This window comes from Crinia signifera, chromosome 1 (assembly GCF_055691185.1).
Source record: "Crinia signifera chromosome 1, ASM5569118v1, whole genome shotgun sequence".
Lineage (NCBI taxonomy): Eukaryota > Metazoa > Chordata > Amphibia > Anura > Myobatrachidae > Crinia > Crinia signifera.
Window position 1 is genome coordinate 136,658,136 of NC_139217.1, and position 27,365 is coordinate 136,685,500.

A 27,365-nucleotide genomic window follows, 5' to 3' on the forward strand; every position below is an offset into this window, starting at 1 on the left:
CAAATGTCATTTTTCACACTGTACCACCCCCACTATCAACGCCAACCCGAAGCGTGGCGAGCGCAGCGGTACGCGTCCTACGACCTTTTCATACCCCCACTATCCACGTCGGCGTGGAGTTGAGAATAGAAAGTGTGGCGAGCGGACGCGGATACCTTCACAGGTATCCGTGTCCCCTCGCGGGCTTCACAGGTATCCGCGTCCCCTCGCGGGCTTCACAGGTATCCGCGTCCCCTCGCAACACTTTCTATTCTCATGCGATTTTTCCCTGTACGATACACATCGTGGGAGCCGTGAAAGTACACAAGTACCCTTTTTTTTTACAAAATTATGAGCTGACATGTGCTGACAGGCGGTATACCCTACTATCCACTATGTCATTCAGGGAGGAAGCAGTGAGTAGTAGAAGTGAAGGGAGCGTAGTGAGTCATGTGAGGGGACACAGTACACTTAGACAGTGTCCATGCTGACCGAAGTTGACATACACCAAAAAAAAATTCAGTTGAGTTCTCAGCTGCAATACAATACATAGAACAATACAGTAGAGCAGTGATTTTCAACCTTTTTACCTTGCGGCACACTAATTAAGATTTTAAAATTGCCAAGGCACACCATGAGATCCCCACAGGGCAAAACACATTGGCCCCCACAGGAAAAAAAACAATCACACTGGTCCCCACCAGGGGCAGGCTGGGCAGGGGGCCATGTGCCCTCAGGCCGCTCTATCCGAAATGCTGCGGGCCGCGGCCGCCTCACCTTCTCCTCCACACTGTCGGCGGCCATGTTCCTGTAGGCTTTGGAAACATGGCTGCGGCTACAGGAACATGGCCTCCGGCCTCCAGTGCTACGTGGAGGAGGGCACGGCGGCCTGTTCCCTTTGATGCGCCGTGGGTGACAGATGCTGGGTGTGGACGTCATGACGATGATGCCGCCCGCCCATGCGTCTGGAGCAGCAGGCAGGTGGAGGAGTGGACGGGGAGTCGGGGACTTGGAAACATCAAGCAGCAAACAGTGTAGAGAAACTTGGAGCCGCCGCAGCAGCAGGTGAGGATCAAACTCACGGCATTATTAATAATAATGCCATGACACTACAGGCCACTCTCCCTGTATAATAAATGTAATGCCATGACACCACAGGCTGCTCCCCCTGTATAATAATAATGCCATGACACCACAGGCTGCTCCCCCTGTATAATAATAATGCCATGACACCACAGGCTGCTCCCCCTGTATAATAAATTATTATACAGGGGGAGCAGCCTGTGGTGTCATGGCATTATTTTTATACTGGTGGAGCAGCCTGTGGTGTCATGGCATTACTTCTATTATACAGGGGGAGCAGCCTGTGATGTCATGGCAATTGGCATGATTATTATACAGGGGAGCATCCTGTGATGTCATTTCAATTGGCATGATTAATATACAGGGGGAGCAGCCTGTGGTGTCCTGTTTTTAATGGAAGTGAGCAGCCTGTGGTGTCCTATTTTTTACGCAAGGGAGCAGCCTGTGGTGTCCTGTTCTTTATTTATGGAGGAGACCAGCCTGTGGTGTCCTGTTCTTTATTTATGGAGGAGATCAGCCTGTGGTGTCCTGTGCTTTATTTATGGAGGAGACCAGCCTGTGGTGTCCTGTGCTTTATTTATGGAGGAGACCAGCCTGTGGTGTCCAGTTCTTTATTTATGCAGAACGAGCAGCCTGTGGTGTCCAGTTCTTTATTTATGCAGGAGAGCAGCCAGCGGTGTCCTCTTCTTTTTTTTTTTATGCAGGTGAGCAGCCCTGTGGCAGGGGCGAATTGCGACGACGGGAAGTCAGGCAAGTTTTCAGTGTGCCGTGTCCCACACCCCTCTCAGTGGACATTCTCCTACCAAGCCAGGCTGATGCACACAAAACCTCGGCTGCCACAATCGGAGCTTCTGCACTTGCGCAAAATCTCAGTTAACCTGGAGCCACATGACAATGTGCTAGGCCAGGGGGTAGTGTCACTAGTCCCCCTGCATCATAAATTAGGCTGGCTGCAGGATACTGTCCATGTGGCAGCTGCGGCCACTCTCGCTGCCATAGGTTAGCAGCTCTGCCTCCTTCAGCTACTCATCTGTTTAAGGAGGCGGAGCTGATCAGCTATGACAGTAAGAGCATCTGGAAGCATCCGCAGCCAGCTGTAAGCATGGCGGGGGGGTGTAGTGGTGTGTGCAAAAGCCCTCCGCCGGCTACTGTGAGTTTGTGTGTGCCAGTGCCTGGCTTCCCCTGATCCTTGTGCAGGTAGCAGCCTGCGGTGTCCTGATATTATACAGGGCAGCAGTCTGTGGTGTCCTGTTATTAAACAGGGGGAGCAGCCTGTGGTGTCCTGTTTTTATACAGAAGGAGAAGCCTGTGGTGGCGTTATATTTTTAACGAAAAACCTCCATTTTAATGATGCACTGTTACTTATGGGCCAGTGCTCTGGACTTGCCCCCAGGCTAAAAGTTGCCAGCCAGCCCCTGGTCCCCACAGGTAACAAAAATAAAATACAGTACATTGGCCCTTTACATGAAAAGAAGAGACCAGTAAATAACAGTTGACCTGGTGGTGGCTGTAAACTGGTTTGGGCATCTCTAGATCTGGGGGCACACTTGAGAACAGCTCAAGGCACACTAGTGTGCCAAGGCACAGTGGTTGAAAAACACTGCAGTAAGGGATTAGCATAGTATTAAGTCCGACAGCTCTGGCTCACTTAATCCTGTTAAAGGGCTGGATGAGGATGGCTCTATCTGTATATATTACTAGATATAACCCACAGTATTATGTTTGTAAAGGGCTTTGAAGGTTGCATACATCATCAATTTAACCTTTATTTTTATTTTATTTTTTTTGTGCATTTGTCATGGTGCTGCTGATCATGCTGAGCCCATTACCCTAGCCTTCACTAATGAGCCACCAGCTGTGTGGAAAAGCTCTATGTAGATGGCATGTTTTGGTCTGTATTTAGTTGCATCATGATGAAAAACAAATAGTGGCTGTTACTATGTAAGTGGTGCTGTCAGATGTCACCACCCCGTAATACATACCTCCCAACTGTCCCGCTTTCGTTTGGGGACTTTCCCCCTTCCCGCCTGGTGCTGCCAGTGTCCTGCAGTGGGGGTGGGGGGCAGTTTGGAGTCTCCCCCCCCCCCCCCTGTCACTCACTGAGCAGTGCTAAATAGACGCACAGCGTCTATTCCTGCAGCCAGGGGGGCTGGGGCAGAGATGCAAGTAGAAAAAATGTCCTAGTGGTACTGTGCCTCGCACCGAAGGTGTGGTTAGGATGTGGTTAGGGGCGTGGTCATATGACACTAGGGGGGTGGCTACATGACAAAACATTTCTGTTTGGGCTTGTGCACATATATGCCCCCACAGTGCCACACATATATGCCCCCACAGTGCCACACATATATGCCCCCACAGTGCCACACATATATGCCCCCACAGTGCCACACATATATGCCCCCACAGTGCCACACATATATGCCCCCACAGTGCCAGATATGCCCCCATTGGCAGGTATGCCCCCACAGTGCCAGATATGCCCACACAGGCCATATATTCCCACACAGTGCTGGATATGCCCCCAGTGCCAGCCATATGCCCCCACAGTGCCAGATAGGGACAGAGAAGATAGAGACAGGAGAGAGGAATGGCAGCAACAGGATAGAGCGGACAGGGACATGACAGTGAGGATAGGGCAGAGGTGCCCAAAGAGGACAGAGACATGACAAGAAGGACAGCAGTGATAGGACAAGATCAGGATGAGGGGACATCAATGAGGTCAGGAAGGAGGCAAGAGTGATGGTACAGAGGGGGCAGGGACAAGATAGTGGGGAGAGCAGTGTCTCACTTTCTAAAGCAGGGAATCATATATTTGTACTCACTGTCCGCAGTGTCAGCGCTGACAGGGATCAGCAGGTGCTGGATCCTAGTGTTGCAGAGCACTGCCAATGGACACATGCACCTCCTCGATAGCAGCACTGCAGAATCACAGGAGGAGCCGGGTGAGCTGGGGAACGGACGCTGCTAGTGCGCACTGCAATCCAGAATCTTTTTGCTGCTTCCGCATGCCTGCTGCTGCAGAGCTTCCTGGTCTTGTGAGATGATGATGTCACCATCATCTCACGAGTTTCTCTACCAGGCTCTGGGCACCGTCGGTAAAAGGTATGGACTGAGTTCCAGTGATACCCTCCCTCCCTCTCCTTAGTTCCTTCCTATTATGATGGCCGGGCGCGCATAGCATGCATATGTAAGTGGCCACGCCCCCCGCCACTAACATATGCACGTATGCGCAGTAAGTAATTCGGGGGTATTTGTTATGGCGGTACGGGGTACCGGCACAATATGTTTTACTGGTACCCCGTACCGCCATACTTGCACCCCTGGGCTGGGGGCATAGCTAGAAGCTCACAGAGCCTCTGGGCCATGCCCCCAGCATCAAAATGGGGACATGGCCTCATGGGATGATGCAAATTTTAGACCACGCCCCCTTTCAGGCAGGCCTGTGCGCATATGTCCCTCTTAACGGTAACTGAAAGTTGGGAAGTATGCCATAATACAGTATAATCATGTATTTAGCCCTCACGCACCAAGGTGGTCTCTTGCCCTTTGTATTAATCAGTAACAAAAAAAAACCCTGTTCTAGTGATACCCAACCAAGTCAAAATTGCCGTTCTTGCTCAGTACTTCTCTGTGGCATTGTACCTACAATCAGTAGGTAGAAATCTACATATAGCATTGCCCCCCCCCCCCCCCCTCCACAATCTAAGGGGCACATTTACTAAGCTTCTAAAAGTGAAAAGAGGTGATGTTACCCATAACAACTAATCATATTCTGTCTATCATTTTCTAGAATTTAATAGAAAAATGACAGACTTAATCTGATTGGTTTCTATGGACATCATCACCTCTTTTCATTTTTAGAAACTTTAGTACATTTATCCTTAAAAGTAAGCCTGGTGCACATTAGTATAGATCAGTGATGGAGAACCTCAGCACTCCAGCTGTTGTTGAACTACACATCACATGTCCTGTAATAGTTTTAGCATGGCCACTTAGCAAATCTGCTGCAGGGCATGCAGGGATGTTTAGTGCCAAGCCTCTCCATCACTGGTATAGGTGATCACTGAAGTCCAAACACAAGAGAAGATGTATTCCAAGGCAAAGTATTCATTTTATAAACTGTAATAACAGTTGTACAGTAGTCAGTTTAGAGGCACCGATATGAGATGGACAATAAATAAAAGTTGGGTGCCAATAGGTTTAAAAAATGCAAATTATTTATTAAAAATCTTAAAACATATTAAACCCAGGGCCGGTGCTTCCACTAGGCAGCTTTAGGCAGCTGCCTAGGGCGCAGGAACCTGAGGGGCGGTCAGCTGTCACTGCATAGCGCAAAACACAGTAGCCCGCCGCCCTCCATTCGCCCGCCCGCTACCCTCCATCCAGCCAACCGCTGCCCTGCATCCAGCCGTCCGATGCCCTGCATCCATTTACCTGCCCGCCTCCATCCGCCCGCCCGCCTCGAGTCCATCCGACCTCCCGCCTGCCTCCATCCACCCGCGGCTTCCGGCCTCCATTCTCCCGTTACTGCTACCTTCCCTCCGGCCGCCTCTGCTACCAGCGTGTCCCGGATCCACAGTCAGTAGGCGGCCGGGGACGGAAGCAGTGTGACTGCCCACAGTGCCCAGCATCACCAGAGACCCGACAAGAACAGCGGCATCTGGCAGCCGGCCAGCACCTGAAGCGAATCCCCGCACTTTTATGAGAGGTGAGGGGATGCCGGGCTAGAGCAGGGGGGGACGGGCGGGCTACTGTGTGTTTTCTAGTTTGCCTTGGGTACAGACGAACCTTGCACCGGCCCTGATTAAACCCCTTGAAGGAGGGGAAGAAAGAGGGTATTGGGTAAATGGAGGAATGAAAAATGTAAAATAAAAATAAAGTCCAGTTCATACGGTACCGTATTGGATGGAAATCACAAATAGATGGGTCCGTTCCTATGGTGTGTCCTGTATGGTATTAGGTTATTTGTATGATGTCCTGATATAGGCAAGTGTGGGTCCCAAATGGAGGGTACCAGATGATAGCCAAAGGTCACAAAATGGATTGCAGGAAAAGGAGACTGGTTCGGATCCAAATAGTGGCATAAATAGTATTTATAACTGGATTGGGATATTCCTCCTGATCCACCAACGTGTTTCGCCAGGTATCTGGCTTCATCAAGCTGATCTTCTCACCAGTGTTGGGATTCTGTAATTGGCTTTCCGACACAGCTAACAATGCTGGAGTGGAAATCCCAACTGCAAGTATCACTAATGTAAGTACAGTATGCCAGACTGGTTATGGTCTGGTCTCCTCCTCTCCCCCCCCCCCCCCCATTTGCACCCAAAAATGATCTGACGCCCCTTGTCACAGTGTCCTCATTATTCATAATGAATTATATACACTCAGTCCTCCGATATTAGCACCTTGATTATCATCCTGAAGATACAGTATTGTGGTATATATTGGGAATGAAAGCCCAGGAACACATACCATATATACTCGAGTATAAGCCTACTGTTTCAGAACAGTTTTTATGCTAAAAAAAAGCCCCCCTCGGCTTATACTAGAGTGAGGGTCCCACTTGAGTCAATAACTTTTCCCAGTTTTTTGTTGTAAAATTAGGTGCCTCGGCTTACATTCGGGTCGACTTATACTCGAGTATATACGGTATATAGGTTGTTTTTCAGATCTGATCGAAGTACAAATTTGTTTTCAAAAATGGCAAATCCATGTGCACTGCAGGTGGGGCAGATGTAACATGTATAGAGAGAGTTAGATCTGTGTGAGTTATTTTGTTTCTGTGCAGGGTAAATACTGGCTGCATTATTTTTACACTGCAATGTATATTTCAGTTTCAACACACCCCACCCAAATGTAACTCTCTCTGCACATGTTATATCTGCCCCATCTGCAGTGCAGCATGGTTTTTCCCATTTTGATAACAAATGTGGGTACTCTTTACCTAGAAGGGCGCCCATCGTGGCCATCTCGGGCATTGAATGCACTAAAAAATCGGGTGCGATGCGACCGACGAGATGCCCGCGATTTCCCATAGGGAACAATGTTAAATGTCTCAGTTGACCCAATTTTCCTGTTCAATGCCTCAATTGACCCGATTTTTCCATAGGAAACAATGTTAAATGGGCCACAGAGGCCAAATAGGCACCCTGAAGTGTGAAATGGCCACCCCAATTATTAACGCCACCCCACGATCAACGTCAACCCGAAGCGTGGCGAGCGCAGCGGTACGCGTCCTACGACCTTTTCATACCCCCACTATCCACGTCGGCGTGGAGTTGAGAATAGAAAGTGTGGCGAGCGTAGCGAGCCACCGAGCCCGAAGCGTGGCGAGCGGACGCGGATACCTTCACAGGTATCCGCGTCCCCTCGCGGGCTTCACAGCTGTCTGCGTGCGCTCGCCACGCTTCGGGCACGGTGGCTCGCTGCGCTCGCCACACTTTCTATTCTCAATTCTATTCTAATTACAGACCCGTTAGTTTAACATCAATTGTGGGTAAACTATTTGAAGGATTTTTAAGGGATGGTATCCAGGAATATTTAGATCATCACCTTCTACTCAGTGCTAACCAACATGGGTTCGTGAAAAATCTTTCATGCCAAACTAATCTACTAGGGTTCTATGAAGAGGTTAGCAAAAACCTCGATAATGGAAATGCTGTAGATGTGATTTTCCTAGATTTTGCTAAAGCATTTGATACTGTCCTACACAAGAGATTGATTAATAAAATGGAGAACCTAGGATTGGGTGAAAATATCTGCAGATGAGTAGGGAATTGGCTATGTAATAGAGAACAAAGAGTGGTTGTGAATGGTGCCGTATCAGATATGATACCGGTACTAAGTGGAGTGCCCCAGGGTTCGGTTTTGGGGCCCATTTTGTTTAACATTTTTATTAACGATATTGGGATAGGGTTACTCAGCAATGTATCCATCTTTGCGGACGATACAAAACTTAGCAAAGTCATCAAATCACCAGAAGATGTCACCATGCTTCAAAATGATCTTGCAATTCTAGATGAGTGGGCAAAAAAATGGAAGATGAGGTTCAATGTAGATAAATGTAAGGTTATGCACCTTGGGAGACACAACCAGTGTGCAAGTTACAACCTTAGCGGAGAGGAACTGGGTAATTCCATACTTGAAAAGGATCTAGGAGTCCAAATAGACAGCAATCTAGGATGTAGTGCCCATTGTAATGTAGCTACAAAAAAGGCCAACAAAATTCTGGCATGTATTAAGAGGGGAATGGAAACTAGGGACACAAGGGTAATTATGCCACTATATAAAGCATTGGTGAGACCTCACCTAGAGTACGGAGTACAGTTCTGGGCCCCACACTATAAAAAGGACATCATAGAATTAGAAAAAGTCCAAAGGCGAGCAACAAAGCTTATTAGGGGAATGGAGAATTTAAGCTACGGGGAGAGATTAAGCAATTTGGGACTATTTACATTAGAAAAGAGACGTTTAAGGGGGGACATGCTCAACATGTACAAGTATATCAAGGGCCAATATAAGGAACTGTCACACACCCTATTTTCTACTAGAAAGGAATCTAGGACGCGAGGGCATGAGTATAGATTAGAAGAAAAAAGATTTCATTCAGCTAGTAGAAAGAATTTCTTTACGGTCAGAACAGTCAAACTCTGGAACTCTCTTCCCAGAGAGGTGGTAACGGCTGGCTCATTAAATGCGTTCAAGGCAAAGTTGGACAAACATTTACTGGAGAAAAACATCCATGGGTACAAATAAGAAATATAATTTGTCTGTAAAATACCAGAACCAACCAAATCAGCAATGGATATCTATACCAGGTTGAACTAGATGGACGCAAGTCTTTTTTCAGCCTTACCTACTATGTAACTATGTAACTCCACGCCGACGTGGATAGTGAGGGTATGAAAAGGTCGTAGGACGCGTACCGCCGCCCCTCGCGGGCTCGCTGCGCTCGCCACGCTTCGGGTTCACGTTGATCGTGGGGTGGCGTTAACAATTGTGGGGGCCATTTCACACTTCAAGGTGCCTATTTGGCCTCTGTGGGCCATTTAACATTGTTTCCTATGGAAAAATCGGGTCAATTGAGGCATTGAACAGGAAAATTGGGTCAATTGAGACATTTAACATTGTTCCCTATGGGAAATCGCGGGTATCGCGTCGGTCGCATCGCACCCGATTTTTTAGTGCATTCAATGCCCGAGATGGCCACGATTTTTTACTAACGATGCCCACGATCAAAATCGTGGGCGCCGTTCTAAGTAAAGAGTACCCAAATGTGTACTGCGATCAAATCTGAATAAGGGCCATAATCTACATGGCAGTTTGTGCCGTAGAAGACACCTGGTGGATGTTGAAAAGTGAAGCTGGACTGAAACCGCTGTTCCAAAGACATAATGCAATAGCTTGTCCACAAAGCATCTTGCAAGTCATGTCTAGAACAGGAGTACTCAAGTTTTTAGGGGTTCCAGAGCAAAATAGTTTGTTGCAAGACACCAGCAATTTAACGCAAAATGGCAGCCACACATGCATGGTTAGTAAATTGTACATGCACTGGAGCGCTGTGGAAGCACAAAGCAGATGTGTAGTGGCTGCTAATGCAACCACTTCATTTCATGGAAGACAGAGGGTGTTTAATAATTGTGTTATCACTCCACAGCCTACCGTTTGCTCCCGTTTCAGCATATTGTATGTCTGTGCTACATGCTATCATGCTAATGTTATCACACATTCTGCAGGATGCACGTACAACAGCTTCTTCACAGACTCTGAGAGCTGACAACTGGCTGCTAGCTGCCTGTGTGTATAAGCTTCTTCTGCTGAGCCTGCTGTTTGGGTGGGACTGAGGAGGCTGCAGCTGAGCACTGGGGTGGTGGCGGTGCTGCCTGATGACTCCTAAGATTACTCAGTCAGTGATCCAAGGAGTATGAAGTAGCAGACTTCACTTAATCAGTGGAGTAATCAGCCTGAACCCAGGACAAGATGGTTGCAAGTTTGCAACCCACAGATTGAGAACCACTAGTGTAGAACAGAGGCCCAAATTGTCCTACTGTATGTTTTGTGTGTGTACATCCTGTGTGATTTACAACTAATGCACAATTCTGTTACAGCTATAATGCACATAAGATGCTGCAATTTATATCTCTGAATATCCATGTTTGTGTAATATGCTGTAGTGTGTGTATCCAGGTACAGCTGCTTTCATTTTGCTGGAAAAAAAGTCAATCTGGTATTTAAAGTCCTATATTCTAGCATGGTCCTATTGTGACCTTCTGATAGATGTATGATGCAGTGATATGATTGGAGAAGTGGAAATCTTGCCCATGGCAGCCAATCCGCTTTGAAGTAACATTTGTCAAGTGCATTCTACAAAATGATAGAGGCTGACTTGGCTGTACTCCTATGTTTGGGGTTTTGGAAACAGAGCAGTTCCCTAGATCCGCGTTTCTGTAGCATGTCGCGCCATGCCTTCTGCAGTCAGTCAGACACAATTTATTTCTTTATGGAAGGTTAAAATATATTCATAACGCATGGAAGTATGTAATTAAACTTGAAATGAGATTCATTTGCAGTTACATTGTGGCTGATATATTTTGACTTCTGTGCACTTCAGGGCATTTACCAAAGTACACTATAAAATACTGTGGCTAGTAATATATACATAGGGTTTTTTTTGTACAGAGATTTATAAATTAAGGTTATCCTTGTTTCAGTTTCATAAAGTAATTCAGCGTATTCATTATTGTGTGACTCATTTCGGTAAAATGGACTTGGCATTTGATTAAACTTGTGTCTGCTTTCTGCCACAGATCCATTTAAATGGTTTCTTGGAGAATGAATTGCTTTTATTGCTTCTCTGCTAAGTGGGATTATGATCATCAAGTGACCTCTAACTGAATCTGCAAACTGTATCCTCCAGAGTCACCGCAGACCCAGGGTAAAATGCTGGTGGATCAAGCGGTATTACAGGAGATTTACACTGCAGCTGCGTGCACAGATTTGCTGTACGGCCTTCATATCCTAATTACACAATTACCACTTGAACTTGTATGAAAGTACCATTAGCTGAGTTGTTGTTGTGATGAGAAGCGCTTGTGGGGCGCACCGGAGTCATCACGAGAACTTTTACAGTGTCATGCATGAAAGTACAGTACATCTTGTATGATTCTTATGTATTTATATTTCAGAAGTCAATTAAATGAAGAGAAACACCACAATCAAGAGTTACTCTCTCGGCTAGAAAGCACCCATGAGAAAAATGTAGAGGTAATATTATGCTTCAGTCACTGGCCAATTCCTTTACTGCACATCGTATTATGTTGTTATATTGATCAGAACTGAGGGGATAGAGAAAGCTAGAGCAGGAACCAACAAAAATGGACGGGTCAGTAAGGGTCCGAGTCCAAATTCGGCCCTGTTTTCAATGTTGGGGTGGTCTGTGCATGCGTGAATATGCGTAATGAGAGGGAAGGGGGCAGCAGCTGTTTTAGGGGCGTCCCCATAAAACCTCTGGGCATTCCCCTGGGAATGAAGGTGTTGATGCCTGCATGGGGCGGGCAGCTGATGTCACACATGGGGTCAGTGCCTCATGTGACGTCATCCAACTGACCAGTATCGACTTACTTTTCAGACCGAAGGCTGCAGAAATCATTTCATTCATCAGCGACCATGGAACGATTTCTCTCCCAGGCAGCTGCTTGTGAGGGGATAGGTTCACGTACACATTCCCTCGCATGTTTGCAAAGGTTGTCAGGTGGGGGGAGGCGGGCGTTAGGCGGTGCTTACCTGTTCGCTAGGCTGCGAGTATACGCAGCCCATCGAACAGCTCTAAATCAGGCCCTAAGTTAGCAGAGTGCTAAATACTTGACACATGGATGTGGACATGCAAAGCTAAACAAAGGAGGCCGGGTGAAGAGCATGGAGCAGGCAGCGATGAGTCAAATGAGAACATGACTAGGATACCGGCAAAACTAGGTGCCCAAACTGTATTGTAGCAGCAAAGGACCAGTTACCCAGACCTATACTCAGGAACACCGTTCCCGGTGCTTCTAGGCCTACAGCAGTTATCGTTCACATTAGAACTTTCCTCAAGTGCTCTGCTACCACCAAGCATGGAGTCTACCCGAGACCAGGGCAGAAAGACGTTGCAAAGCATTGATTGCTAAGAATAACAGAGTTATAATATAATATTATATGATTATTAGCAGGTGTCTCATGAAGCATAGCTTCTCTTTAAACCTACATTGTAGTGTAATATTTGTTTTTACATGTAATTTGCAGTAAAGTTCGATCATGTTAGATCTGGCCGTTCTCATCAATATGAATACTACTAAGTACAGCTTGTAGCAGAGCCACTAGAACCAATTTTATGCTTGGGGAAACCTACAGCTATGCAGAAGCAGAAATACATATTATATACATTTGTCTGATATTCAAGGGTAAGGAGATTTAAACAGTGAAAAGAATACACCACCCCAGAACCATCTCTCTGCTTTGTATACAAAAGGGGACATGCCGTCTTCATGGCCGCAGCATACTATTATACCGCTTTCAGACCGCAAGTGCAGGGTCGCACTGGGACTTTAAAACTGTTGTGATCCTGCATTTTGGTCTGTTCACATCACTTTAGTGAACCGGCAATATTGCCGGTTCACTGCCGTCATGCAGGGCAGAGCGGTGGAGTGTCATCGGGGGTGGGGGGGAGGCAGCGCTTAGAGCTGACACTGCTCCAGGCACTGCCTCCTACCATGTGTGAATTGGAAATGAGTCGTTCAACTCGATTAACCCGTTCACACTGCAAAGCAACACGTCAACGAACCGGCAAGAACCCTTCTTTTTTATTGGTTCGTATTGCTGTGTTGCTATCGGTTTGCTGGACCCCCTTCACATTGCACCAATTACAAGGTCAACCCGGCATGAACCCGGTAATTAGGGGGTAGTCGTGGTTAAATTTGGAGAAGGGACTCTACAAACTGACACAGTATGCGGTCACACAATGGCTGCATACATATGTGACCTTTCCATAGAGTAAGAGGTAGCCTATGATTAGTAATCCTTATCATGTGCTATGGAAAAATTACATTTACTGAAGAGGGGAGCCTTGTCTGTCCCATATTGGCTCGAACAATAGAGGGGCAGACAAGGCTCTCCTTCTTCAATCAATGTTCTGCTATAATACTGTATATGGATTACTATATTATTCCTACACAGTGCACACATTCACAATGAGACCTGGAAAACGTGCTGTTGTCTGTCCCTGGGAGCCAAACTTGTCCTATTCAGGCAAAAATATATATACTGTATTTGCTGGCATATAAGACTACTTTTTTCCCCTGAAAAACATGCCTCCAAGTGGGAGGGTCGTCTTATACGCCGGGTGCACTTATATAACAAACTCTATATTTTGAGTGGAAATGTTGGGGGGTCGTCTTATACGCCGGCAAATACGGTATATAAATGTATAATACTTGTGTAAAAAAATGTAATTAGATTTCTGAAGTAGGTATCTCCGTTGTTTTTCAAACGGATTGTATTCTCTTTATTATCCACACAAGCCCAATTAAATGACTTGCAGAATTGGGAGCCAGACAATAACTGTTAGCACAAAGAGCTTTTCTACAACATCAGCTGTGCATATTCCCTACACACAGGAAGAATAACGCTGAGGACATGTATTCCGTTATGATACGCATAATCGGAAGAAGAACCACCGCATACTTTTAATACTTTCAATCATTCTTTTTGTGATTGAATAGCTTGAAAACCTCACGGCAGATTTACAGGAAAAAACTAAAAGACTTCAGAAACGTCTGGACCAATCCGAAGAGCGAGCGGTGGAAGCATCAAAGCAGGTATTGCTGATATTATGGTGGTCCAGTATATGTGATCTGACTATGTTTGTGTTCGGATAACTTCCAAGTGATATGGAAACTAGAATAGCAGAGGCCTAAAATAATAATTACTGGATATTCCCCAAAAATTCCAATTTGCTGGGGAATCCTGCAATATCTCCATATATCTGGGGAATACTTCATATCTGTTGCAGTCCCTCCATGTCCGATTGCAGCTTCAGCCCCAATATGGCCGACTTATTCATTCACAATGTGCGGTTTATTTAAGGTACCTAGAAACAAGAAAAGTGCATTGTTCGCTTACACTGATCAGTTTGGTGAACACCATATGTACTCTATGCTGCTGAATCTATGTACAAAAAGTGTTCTGATGCAGGCAGATGTGTTTTCTTAATGCCAGATTCCATTGCGCTTCCTCTGTGACTTTGTACATGTACCAATTCCTGGCAGCCCAGTGTCTCTGGCACACTGAGGGGCTTTTCACTATGTCTGCAATGCAAAGAAGAATCCAGTACACTACACCTCTGACTTAAAGCTCCTCAGCTACACCTCTGACAGCCACACATCTGTACTATGCAGAAGCATAGCACATTCTAAACTTTATCCTAAGATGATAGTGTTTGGTTATAAGAACATTTAGAGCCAAGACATTGGTTTGTACACGTATGGCCATAAATATGTATAGTAACTTTCTTAGGGCACCAGTTTACTTCATCATTATTGTATATCAGAAAGCTAAAAGGACACATTTCAGGTATTTTCAACAAATAAGACCCTTTTCACACTGACCAATATTTCCTGGGTTATTGCACATGAACGAGCAACAACTTGGTAAACCGGTCAGAGCTTTCCAATATTTCAACCCAGGTCTTGATCAGGGTTGAACCTGGAATGGACCTGTGATGCGGTGCAGTGTGAAAGGTACCTACCTGGCATGTATGGTTCCTGGACTCTGCCACGCAGGGATATGGTCATCACATTATAAAATCCATCATGCAGCCCGGTACTACTCTCTCCTGCTCTCACTCTCATGCTGCTGTTGGATACTCTTCCCAGTATACGGACTGGGTGATCCTACGTAAGGACGCAAGCTAGTGGGTAGAATGTGGTAAGAGGGCGTGACCATCACATTTGACTGCCGGGTGCAGAGTGAGCTGAAGGAGCCAAGTGACCCTGCACATCTAACAATGTTTCACTTGTGCTTTAGATGGTGGGTAAAGGATTAAAACAGCAAATAGGTGTGGCAGAATGCAGGAATGTGGGCAACGGCTGAAGGTAATGGGCGTGGCTAACGAAGTCCAGCTTCAGTTGCTGACAATGGGGTTAGCCATGATCGGTTTGAATTTGTCTGTCACGGGTCGATCCCAGGTCAGAGTGCAATGTTAAAGGGTACATTCTCGGGATGTGTCGGTGTGAAAGGGGTATAACTGTAAACAGATTATAGGTTTTCTCACATTTCCACATAAATAATGGAAGTGTTTTATTTTATGCAGAGAAGCAAAATTACTAGATTTAACTATTTAGCATACAGTGCCAGAGACCTATTTTTATAAAAAATGTTACCAGTTACATTCAAGTAACCTTTTTTAAAAGCATATATACACCTATTAATGATAAAACAATATAGCATTTTATATAGCGAACACGGCCAAAATATAAGGATAGCATATTCCCCCACATACTGAATGTAGATTTTAGGATTAGTATCTTTGTTGTAAAAAGGGGATTTTTGTAAGAACTTACCGTTCAAATCCCTTTCTCTGAGTCCATCCTGGTGACACAGCTCAACCATGGGATGTGGGAGGGGCCGCAGGAGCAAGACACCTAGGTGTCTGTACCGTAAAAGACTGCATGGTAAGGGCGTTAGGAGAAACCTCTTTGGGGGAGACCCCCTGAGATTTATTCTGTAACCCTCTGAAATGATGGAAAGAAACTGCAAGTGGCGACCCCCCCACTGTGAAACCAGAATGGGGAGTCTCCGCCCCGTCATGCGGAGGACTTATCCTCGCTTTTGGATGGGTGCTTCTTAGCAAAGGCCCCGAAACAGGATCTGGGTGCCCTTCCTTTACTGGCTGGAAACTTTCTTCTTCCTGCATGTCCTCTGTTAGACACACCTCTTCGAAAGGAGGAGCGAAAGGGGCGGCTTAAAAGCCCCAAACTTGGACAATGAATGTTTTGACATGGTGGGAAGCCGTGGCCTGCTTTATAATGGACTCAAGTTCTGTCCCAAAAAGCAGTTCTCCCTTAAAGGCCAAGGCGTCAAGAGATTTCTTAGATTCGCTGTCCGCTTCCCAAGCTTTAAGCCAGAGAGCTCTTCTTGCTTTCACAGAAGCAGCCTCACATACATACCCAGGAGTGGTAAATATGCATAACTGAAGCAATACTAACTAAAAAAAAAGCCAAATACCGCTGTTTAGGCTTCTTTCAGTATTGAAATTCTTTTCTACTAATAAGACTAACCACCTTCTGGAAACTTCTAAGCGATTTGTCACCTCTCGCTGGGCCAAGTTGATCACAGCTGATCCTTCACAATATAGTGAAGTGTGGAATGACCATTTCCTTATATGGATCCAAGCAATTGTTCTTATAACATCGAGCCATAATAGCATTGGTGTTTTTTTTTTATATAGCTGACCGGCCGGTTATTAACTTTATCCTCTCATCTGAGGGTTCTCTGCATTTATTATAGTAAAAAAAATGATATATACATTTTTTATTGATGTTTGTCTGTCTTATTTTTATGAATTAAATTGTTATTATATATATTTCCTAACATTGTGTCAGCTTACGTTGGTTCTATGCTACATTACTAGCGCTGTCTCTTATTCTCTACTTCTTCACATACATACTCTGCTGCACACCGAGGCTTTTCAGCCAATGCAAAGGCCTCAGAGTCAGGCTAAAGTTGATTACCTAAGGCTTCAGCCCATTTAATCATAGCCTTGGATACCCAAGCAGAGGCAATAATAGGGCATAGGGTAAATCCCACTCCTTCAAACACTTCCTTAAGGCATCCTTCAATTTTCTTGTCCACCGGGTCTTTAAATGCAGCACCCCCCTGAACAGGTAAAGCCGTGGATTTAGACAACCGGCTACAGGAGCATCCACCAAATGGATTTTCTCCCATAATTTTACATGTTCCTCTGGCATAGGGTACATCTTAGCAAATCTTTTGGGCATGAGAAGCCTCTTGTCAGGCATTTTCCATGCTTCCCTCAGTAAGGAAACCATGCCCTCGTCTGAGGGAAATGTCACAGAATCTCTGCGTGTTTTCTTAAAAACAATGAGCAGGTACCTTATCCTCTTCTGAAAGATTTAAAGTCTGCTTAACTGTCAGGATTAAATCCTCAATACAGGAACAGAAGATTCAACCTCTTCCTTCTGGTCCCAAAAGACATCCTCTGTGCACACACCCTCCTAATCAGAATCTAAGTTCAGCTTTGGAGGTGTAGATAAGGGGTGCCTGGGTGAAGCAACCTCAGGGGTTTTCTCCATAAACACATTCATTTTATGAACACTTTGTGCAGTGTCCTGCATGACCTGCAACAATGCTGGGTCCCCCTGAGATGGGGTAATAGAGCCCACAGAGGGTTGAGAGGGGTAAAGGGGGCCAGGAGATTTGACCAGGTCATCTCTCTGCCTATTCAAAGTCTTCACCAAAGCATTCATAGACCTCCCCAACACAGCTGCCCACGCAGGTTCAGACTGCTCAGATCTCTGGGCTTGAGCCCCACTGGGCACAGACTCACATGAAGGGCACAACTCCCCCTGATCCATCTGTTCAATAGTTAATTTAACACCACAAAATCTGCAGTTAATTAACATGGCCGGCGCTCCCTCCCCAGAGCAGCAGCACTACACCTTTCTGTCATGACAACACACGGTGCACAATGTCAGGCAATTGTACAGAATAGAGAAGTAGCAGTGTACTTATCTGTCTGCTTGCTGCAATGGATCCTCAGCGATCAGCAGGGAGAGCGCTGCCCAGGAGAAACTTCCCTCTGCACTGCAATGCAATCCTCCTTTAGCTCTGCAGTCTGGAGAGAAAGGGCGCCAGAACAGAGGGCAGGAAGAGATCAAGTCCCTGTTTCAGCGGGGAAGGAAGCCTGTTAGCGCCTTTTCCCCCTTCAGCCGCTCCCACCAATGTTTCTCCTCCCCTCTAGTGTCTCCCCTCTTTCATGGGACCACTTGGAAGCTGCGCTGGACTCCTGTAATAGGCTTCAACTCCTTTTCAGGATTTCAGCCTATAAACCCCTGAAAATGGTGTCCGCCATAGCGGGGGGTAAGTCCCCCCAAGATCCCCCCCCCCCCCTTAGCAGGGAGCCGGTTCAGGATGCTCCCAGGGCCCAGGAAAACCTCACAGTAATGGAGGTTGAAGCACTGTGTAGAAGACGCAGCTGCATCTCTCTGCACACAGAGAGCTGACAGGACTCGCTTCTGTCAGCCTCTGCTGCGCTCTCAGTGTGTATGAACTTCCTGTGGAAGAAACACACTGGACACCTGCTCTAACTAGTGAATATTAATAAAATAAAAAACACCTAGCTACTCTACTCAAAATGGCTGCAGCCAGTCAGCACAGCACCCACTCCGGTAGGCACCGAAAACGAACTGAGGAATTCTGGGATGCAGAAGGGAGGAGCCTGCCTCTCAAAAGAAGTCAGCATAGGTGCCTTGCTCCTGCGGACCGTCCTACATGGTTGAGCTGTGTCATCAGGATGGACGAAAGAGAAAGAATTGCTATAAAGACACCTATTTTTAGAAAACTAAAAAATTGCACAGTCCGTGGCATGCAAAATGGTGTAATTTGAGGATAGGTGAATGTGGAGGAGACCTCTGTATTATTAGCTACAAACTTATTCTGGTAAATTAGGAAATAGGTCCTCATTGGCCAAATGCCATTTATATAAAATACACTTTTGAGATAGAGATATATATAGATGTGTATGTATATTGAAAGAAACTTGAATATTTGAGCTTGAGGATAGAAGGCAAGTATTTTTAACTGAATATTACCAACTCAAGGCCTCAGTTTGTAGAGTATTAGTATTTTTTAAGGTGGAAAGAGATGAGTTTGAAATATCCAATATCCCCTCATATCACATTCATCAGTCAATGAATCACCTCATAGGTATCGGCAAGAGGAGTTTTTATAAGCAGTAGACTTGGTCATTCTAGAGGATGACATAACATAAGTATTATCTCATTTTTTTTAATTATGTTGCAACAATAAACCTTTAAAATGAATCCACTACAGGTTTTGAGATCACATGAACATTTTGTCTTCAAACTTAAATACTACTACTTAAATGCTAATAATAATAGCTCATACTTTATAAACTGCAGAACTATGTACAGTATGTGTCAGGATAAATATATTTAACCTCTCCCATGATTTGACACAGTTCCTTTATATAATATGCATACATGCCAGGACAAGTCTACTCTACATGTCCATTTATGCTTTCAAACATTGTGCCAAATAGAAAGAAGCTCATGTAATTAATTATCGGCTTGTGCCGTCATATTACAGCCAAAGATATTAAGTAGGATTAAATAAAGGGTTTGAAATGAAATATGAGAGTAAAAAATCTTACTTTGGGGGTATTTAATCCTGGATTCCGGCTGTGGGAACATTTTCACCCGGCTCAACAGGCGTAATTAAATGTTCTGCCTGTCAAGTGGCGAAATGGAGGAGCGCCGGGGGAAACGGCCATGGATTGTCGAGATACTGCAGAGAATTTGACAATCCACGGTTGTTTCCAACAAAACAGATCCGATTGGTTTGAAAGTTGGATCTGTTTGGTCGAGATCCGCCTTCAATGCTGTTGAAACGGGCAGCATTGAATAGGCTACGGGCATCATTTCTACTGTCTGGAATATCACCTGGGATTTAACATCCCCTTTAGTTTTAGATTAGGGAAAAAGTGGGTGAAGGGGAGGCATGACGGCACACCATATTTTTTAACTTAATAAACTGTGCTTCTATGCTGAAACTTGTAGTGCCACACAGAAATAAAGAAGCATGCAACAATACTGATAATCAGAATATTTTTAATAAACTCTACATTGTAACATAGTATAAATAAGAGTTCTTAGTTTGGCCAAAGTGAGAGCCCGCCTACCACGCAAAATAAACCTTTATTGGGTGGGTCCCTAACATCCCTAATGCTGACATGTTGTAGAAATAGATCTAGAATGTGTGGACAACAAGGACCATACACTAATTAAATTCACGTAAGTACAGGTGGATGGGGTGAAAAATATACATAAATAAATACAGAGGATAAAATAATGCGGGGGTGGGGGGCTGACTGCACACCCTAATTTCAAACCTAATAAGAAGTGCTACCATGATCAGTGGTGTCATGCAGAATAAAGAATGATGCAAGTGCACGGTTTAAGATTAGCTCAGATATTATTTATGTTAAAAACAAGCAATGGTGAGTAATGACAAATGGATAAAGACCACAAATAGTGCGTGTAGATTTTGATGCAATATTAATATTGTTTACTAATCTTTTCCCAAGGCTTTACTCACGTGGCTATCTTCCACAGAAAAAAAATCTCCATAGTTTGTCTCTGTAGAACATAGTTCATTGTCTTCCTCCATACTGCAGCACGCCAAACAAGATTTAAAAATTGCTAAGGCACACCCTCAGACCCCCACAGGGAAAAACACATTGCCCCCACAGGAAAAAAACAAACAAACCTATTGGCTCCCATATGAAAAAAAATAAAAAAATCACACAGGTCACAAAAAATAAACATTGACCCCCCCCCCCCCCCCTCAAATGTGTCACCGAGGGCATTTTTAACTCTACCCCCTGGGGCACTACACACTGATAACAATTGGCATAATGTCTCTCCTGTGTTCTGCAAGTAGATGAGCCTTGCACAGACTGTATTGTGTTCATCTGAGAGGCAATGGGGTACATTTACTAAGATGGGAGTTCTATTGAAGATGGGATGTCACCCATAGCAACCAATCAGATTATATAAATTACCCTTTAGAAAGTGCTAAATAAACAAATTTTAGAATCTGGTTGCTATGGGCCACATCCCATCTTCAATAGAACTCCCATCTTAGTAAATGTACCCCATTGCCTCTCAGATGAACACAATACAGTCTGTGCAAGGCTCATCTACTTGCAGAACACAGGAGAGACATTATGCCAATTGTTATCAGTGTGTAGTGCCCCAGGGGGTAGAGTTAAAAATGCCCTCGGTGACACACTTGAGAACACCTCAAGGCACCCTAGTATGCCACAGCACAGTGGTGTAGAATAATATTTCTCCCCCTCATATCACTTCTATTTATATACACAGTGATTTTGGACTTAATCAGCCTGTATACTGCATGCACCAAGTGTAAAGCATCTGTTTTTTCCTCTCCCTGATGTCACAATGAGATAACACATGCCCCAGTTTCTTTCTAGGCGACTAAGCTATCCAAGAGTGAAAACGCCAATCAAATTCATAGAGTAGTTTTAGTAGAATGAACAGACATACAGACATTCCAACATTATTACAGATATATCAATCACATTATGCAGATCTGTACATGCAACATTGCAAAGCTCACATCAGTCCCTGCCATATTGTTATTAGACCAAACATATATTTTAAACATAGGCGGTATGTACCAAGCCTTTCCGGGACATCCCGCCGCACATCATGCTGATATTAGTACAGCAAAGGACAACTCCCAATAAGAGGGGTCTTTTTTGCGATCAGCACCGGTCATCGGGCTTCTGGGTTTATGACTCTGAGTCCTTCTGTGAATGCGCAAAGTGATGCAGCTAGTGCATGAAGGGATCCAATCGTATCCCTCTGACAGATCAATGTGAAAAGAAGCCCATAGGCTTGTATAGGGTGGTGCCAGCAATAGCTGCCATTAGCCTCCGCTCCACATATAGTTTACTATATTTTAGCACATTTTTCAGTTACTGAGATGCTGCAGCAACTGCATACAGTAATAACCTTTCTTACACTACCGATGCCTTGAGCCTGCGTTCTATCATACTGTACATTGGAGATTGAAATATCTCTTTTGTGGATGCTACAAGATCCTTTATTGTAAAGTCTTATTTTGGAAAAACGATTCTATAACCCGAGAACAATGACTGCAGTGGTCAGGTCATCTAGCCTCTATGTGATTACTAGCCTCCAGTATGTATTGCTATTTAAACATTGATTTGAAATGAACCATTGCTTATGTTTTTTTTTTTTTCTTCAGCTCAGTCGCGTCGTTTCCCAGAGGAGGAAAGCAACCCATGAACTGGACACTTGAAAATACCTGCAATGTAATGTACTGCAGCTCTAACTGGGATGGCATAGTTCGCATTACAGAGATGGGAGATCATAAGCATTAATGGCTTCTGCGGTGTGATTAATGGATAAACAGACATGCTATTATGAGAACAAAAGGACGAGTCACAGATTTATTTTTGTATGTTATCTCTCTTGAATAACTTGTTTTGTAAAATTAAACCATTTGTTATGAATTTTTATAAAGGCTTCTTTTGCCTTATTCCTAGAACCATACTGCTTACTCATACAGCAATCTTGTATCTTGGTTCAGTAGGATGAGATGGCGGATTATGTAGCGTATAGTAACTAGTGGTTTTCTATGTTGTAATTTATACATACAGTAGAAACATCAGATTTATTAGGAGATATTCCAAAGTTATTTAGACAAGAAAAAGCACACTGTTCTAAGGGTAGCAATGTAAGGGTATGCATCTACGGATACATCAGTAGTGTCGCACACGATATAACATTGACATGGATGGAACAGTACACTCCTATAGTGTGTGTGCCCTCATTCCGTCATTCCCGGCTGTTGTTCATTGAATAGTCTCATTGGATGTGCTGTACTGTATGTCTAATGGGACGATTCGACGGCCAGAAGGTGTGTACCCAGGTTAGTATGCTCTCCTCAGCACTGCATTATTTATTTATTACCAGTTATTTATATAGCACACACATATTCTGCAGCGCTTTCCAGAGAATAATTGAACATTCGCATCAGTCCCAGCCCCGTGGAGCTTACTATCTATATGCATTACATATGGTGCAATGGGGCAGATGTATTACGCCTTAACAAGAGATAAATGCAAGGGTGATAAAGAGAGATAAACATCCAGCCAATCAGCTCCTTACTGACTTATTTCAAACACAGCCTGTAACATGGCAGTTAGGATGTGATTGGCTGGACGTTTATCTCTCCTTATCACCCTTGCATTTATCTCTTGTTAAGGCTTAATACATCTGCCCCAATGTTTGTCCAAAACAAACGTTGTTGTAAAGCAGGTGAAAGAAAATCCCTGATAACAGCACCTAAACTAAATATCAACTAAAATATTCCAAAGGATAGTCCATAGTCCAGTTAAATATCACCAGCGAAACATCAGAAAAAAAAAAAAACTTCTATCTTTCACTCCTAGTGTTTTACCGGGGATAATACCCCATAATATGATACTGAATGGTGCTTTTACATTTTATTTAAACATTTGTGTGTGTTTTACCAAACACTGAACTTAACAAAACAGTAACCCATAGAGCGTCACCTTAAGGCAAAATGTGATTGATACAGTGTGTAAAGCACCAACCCCATCAGCTAATATACACCCCTTTAAATTTATCAAGATATGGTATGAAAAAATTTCATATATAGGTGCAAATAATGTAGTTTCAGCAGTAGCAGATTTAACACGATTATTATTATTATTATAGTTTATTTATATGGCGAGACAAGGGTTCCACAGCATCTAACAATACATTAATAAGCAAAACAAATAAAACCAATATATAACTATTTACAGTACAAAGCAATTGCGGACAAGTACATGGTAAATAAAGACCCTTCCATCAGGGAACAGGACACTGAAGCAATTATCAGGGTGGCAGAGATACTGTGTATATATTCTAAGAAAAGCGCATGAGGAGGGAGGGCCCTGCTCATGAGAGCTTACATTCTAAAAGGGGAGTGGTAGACAGACAGGAGTGATACAGAAAGGGTAGAAGTGAGCATAAACAAAAAATTAGGATGAGAGATGGCAGCTGTTTAGGACCTGCTGAGTCCCAGGGTTCCTGCCACAGGGCTGTTTAATGGAGGGCATTTGTGCTGGCGCTAGCGCCGCTAGGCTTGTTGAATACTGAGCCCAGGCTCAGAATGTCAGTCCACTGATTGGACAGCTGCCATATGTCTGCTTCAGTGCACATTGATGTGACTCGTCTCCTGCACTGTGTTCTACTGACACAAAGCGAGGAACCAAGAAGAATGTAAAATGTGTTGCTGACCATAGTGGATGCAAAAAATAAGGTTATGACGGGGGTGGAGGTTTAGGGTGGTGGTGTGATGCACCTTCAAGTGATTTTACTGGTTCCTTGGGTGCGGACAGTTGGCAGGGAACCAGATGTTTTTTGAGGGGATCCAAAATTAGACCAATCATCGCTCCTAACAGAGGCTGTAGATCAGGGGTGGCCAAACCTGTCCTCAAGACCTACCAACGGTGCATGTTTTCCAGGCAACCTGTGGATCTATAGTAGGAATGAATGCAGCAGGTTTGAAAATGTGACAGTTAGAAATGACTACAGCTGTGCAACAGCTAGGTAACGTGGACCGTTGGTAGATCTCGAGGACCGGTTTGGCCACCCCTGCTGTAGATGGTGCAAATGATCTAATCCTAACTGGCTCTTCCACGGAGCCTGTTGAAGTTTCCACCACCTGATGTGGTATTTCATCACAAGCAGTATATCTGGAATGTGTATCCTCGGATGTGGTTAGAGTTTTGAGGATTCACATGGACAAAACTGTAAGTATTATAGATAGTTTATTCATTCTGTATGATGCCAAGAAAAGAAGTTGGCTGGTACTGTATCTAAGCAGTTTATAGATAGATGGATTACAGCCATGATTAAGAAGTAATAAACTGGGTCTGGTATGCCTATTCAATTACAATCTCAGCTCATTAGACTTGCTCAATACAGATGGAGCATCTCTCATTTAGCGCCAGGGATCGCCAGAATGTCCCCGCTGGCGATCACCGGCGTCCCAGTTTTTCGGTGGCTGAAGACGGAATCCCTGCCCGCCTCCATTTCAGGGATACGGGCAGGGTTGGGGGAGTGGCAGAGGGTATCGTCAGAAGGGGCCGCGAGGTTGGCGATCTGACCGCCAGACCCTGGCTGGATGATGCCGGCTACATCTGTAGGTATTCATAGGCAGCACAAAATGGGGCATCTGTGGAGCATTTAAGTAGCGCAGCTACATGGTTTAGTTCATAAATTCGCCAAAGTTTACAGTTTTCATAAAAGTGAATCTGCATTGGATATAAAAACTGTTCAATTCAGATAAGTCTACACATCATGCCATAGGGGCAGGCTTTGTACACCCCCATAGTCATGAAAGAAAAAGAGGAAACAAGATTGTTTTTGGTACATTACTTACCAGTTAAACCTCTTCCTCTGACTTTATCTGGCGGACATTTCAATCCTTCTTTTATTGAATGAGTATATGAGAGATATGGTAATAGTTTTTTTTCTTCAACCTATCCTTGAGACTATTTAAGTTATAACTAAGAAGAGTTGGAGGGAAGGAACTTGTATACTGCTAAAAGTTTGCACATTAAGGCCCTGATTCAATATGGTTTATAACGGGGCAAATTTGGGCCCGTTCCGATATTTGGGGGTCTGCACATGGGCAAGCATATATTTGCACATTTGCAGACCACGGCAACAAATGGCTTTGGCTAGTTGCACACTCCCCAGGGCAGGGAGAGAGGGCTGGGGGCAGTGAAGTCGCAGAACCATGTGGCCCCCATGAAAGTACAGGCCGTTGCCTGCCAAAGGTGGGTGGCTGTCTTCACAGAACATCAGCCACCCACCCTGTCTTCGGCGTTGCACTAGTAAATAAGATCATTTTCACTGACTTCTATTTGCGAATGCAGCAGAAATGAATGATGTCCCCTGCTAGCGGAGGCATGCAAGGGGATGTGTTCTTGTACACGTCCTCGCATGGTACTAAGGTGATTCGGTGGCATGGAGGTGGGTATTCGGCGTGGCGGCATCTCAGGTGCTCGGTAAACTGCGATCTGCGCACCTTACCGAGCAAACCTGAATCAGGTCCTAAGTATTGAAGGCTCTATCCCTCAATAATCTTCATGGTTATGAAGTATCCCCCAGATGAAGAAAATGTATAGATTGTACTGGTAAGTACCAACAAATCTGTGATTTTGAGGCAATTGTGAGATTTCTAGGATTTACCCATTAGATTTAACCAAACTGCTTTTGTATTGTAAAAAAAATCTAGTGGCTAAATCATCAAATTCTCACCATGTTGCAAATCCTGCAGTCTCTAAATAGAATCCAGATAATTGTCCCATAGTATTGGTCTATATGCTGACAGGTCTGAACACCCATAATGCCACCATAGGCTTGTGCTGTGTTGATTGCCCATATCTGTGCCATGTTCTCCTTTCCCTATAGTATTATGTGCTTAACCACAGTGGTCACATTTCTTTGTTACTGAAACAATTGTGTGATTCCTCACTTGGTGGTATAGTCCTCAAATGTGCCCCTGATACATTGGTATCCAGTTCAAATTTCATATTTCTCCAATGCAGAACAGCTGCTTCAAGAAGAAGTCCTACAATTATTCTCTCATTAGCATGAACAGGCTCGAAAACCAGTAGCATCTTTAGATGGCATAGGTTCTTACGGACAAGCTCTGAAAAACATTGTTTTCACGTTTGCTGAATGTTAGGAGGCCCCATTTGGCCCCTAATAATGAATGGGCTTGTTACTATAAACATATGGAAACCATTGTTTACACTCATGTAATGGGCCAATTAAAGATGAGCTCAATAGCAAAATAGCCACAGATGTGGCAATGGTGTTTAGAGCAGCAGTCATTTATCTGCTTCAACCATATGGTTTCTTCTAAAATGGTTAGAAGCCAAATTCTGAATATTCGCCATGCAAAATTAATTTTTTTCACAAGTTTAAAAGCTATCTTTGGTCTATTAACCATGTCTGGATTGAGATTTGCTTAATATGTATTGCCATATTTTCTGCATATCTCCATATGTTATTTATGCTACACCTCTCTGATTTGTTAGTATAATTACTTGCAGTGTGCTTGCACTTATGTTTTTGCTGTTGACTTCTACTTCTACTACTTTTAGTTCATATTTTGATGTACTGAATTTATGCTCTGACAAACAAAGATATGTTTGGTTTTGTTTTAAATCCACTCAATTCTTTACAATCTGGGATAGTTATATTGACACAGTATCTATAGATATGAGATGACAAATCCATCAGAGTTTAAAACTACATATTGGTACTTATTGCACACAGTGCCAAAGGACCCTCCCATAGATGTTGGCAGGTATTCAATGCGGCCAGAGAGGGGGTTAAACAGCGAGGATTGCAGAAAACCAGCGATCCTCGCTG

At 44.3% G+C, this 27,365-nt stretch overlaps 1 protein-coding gene across 1 annotated transcript in view; it reads left to right on the plus strand.

The window, feature by feature from the left end:
- SCLT1 (sodium channel and clathrin linker 1) overlaps window positions 1-22,400 on the plus strand; it is a 165,434-nt gene extending 143,034 nt beyond the window's left edge. The window contains exons 20-22 of the mRNA XM_083173895.1: window positions 11,247-11,325; window positions 13,815-13,910; window positions 22,147-22,400. Coding sequence (XP_083030021.1) covers window positions 11,247-11,325; window positions 13,815-13,910; window positions 22,147-22,200 — 229 coding nt within the window. The 3' untranslated portion in view covers window positions 22,201-22,400. The remainder of the gene's footprint in view (window positions 1-11,246; window positions 11,326-13,814; window positions 13,911-22,146) is intronic.
- The last annotated feature ends 4,965 nt before the right edge of the window (window positions 22,401-27,365 follow it).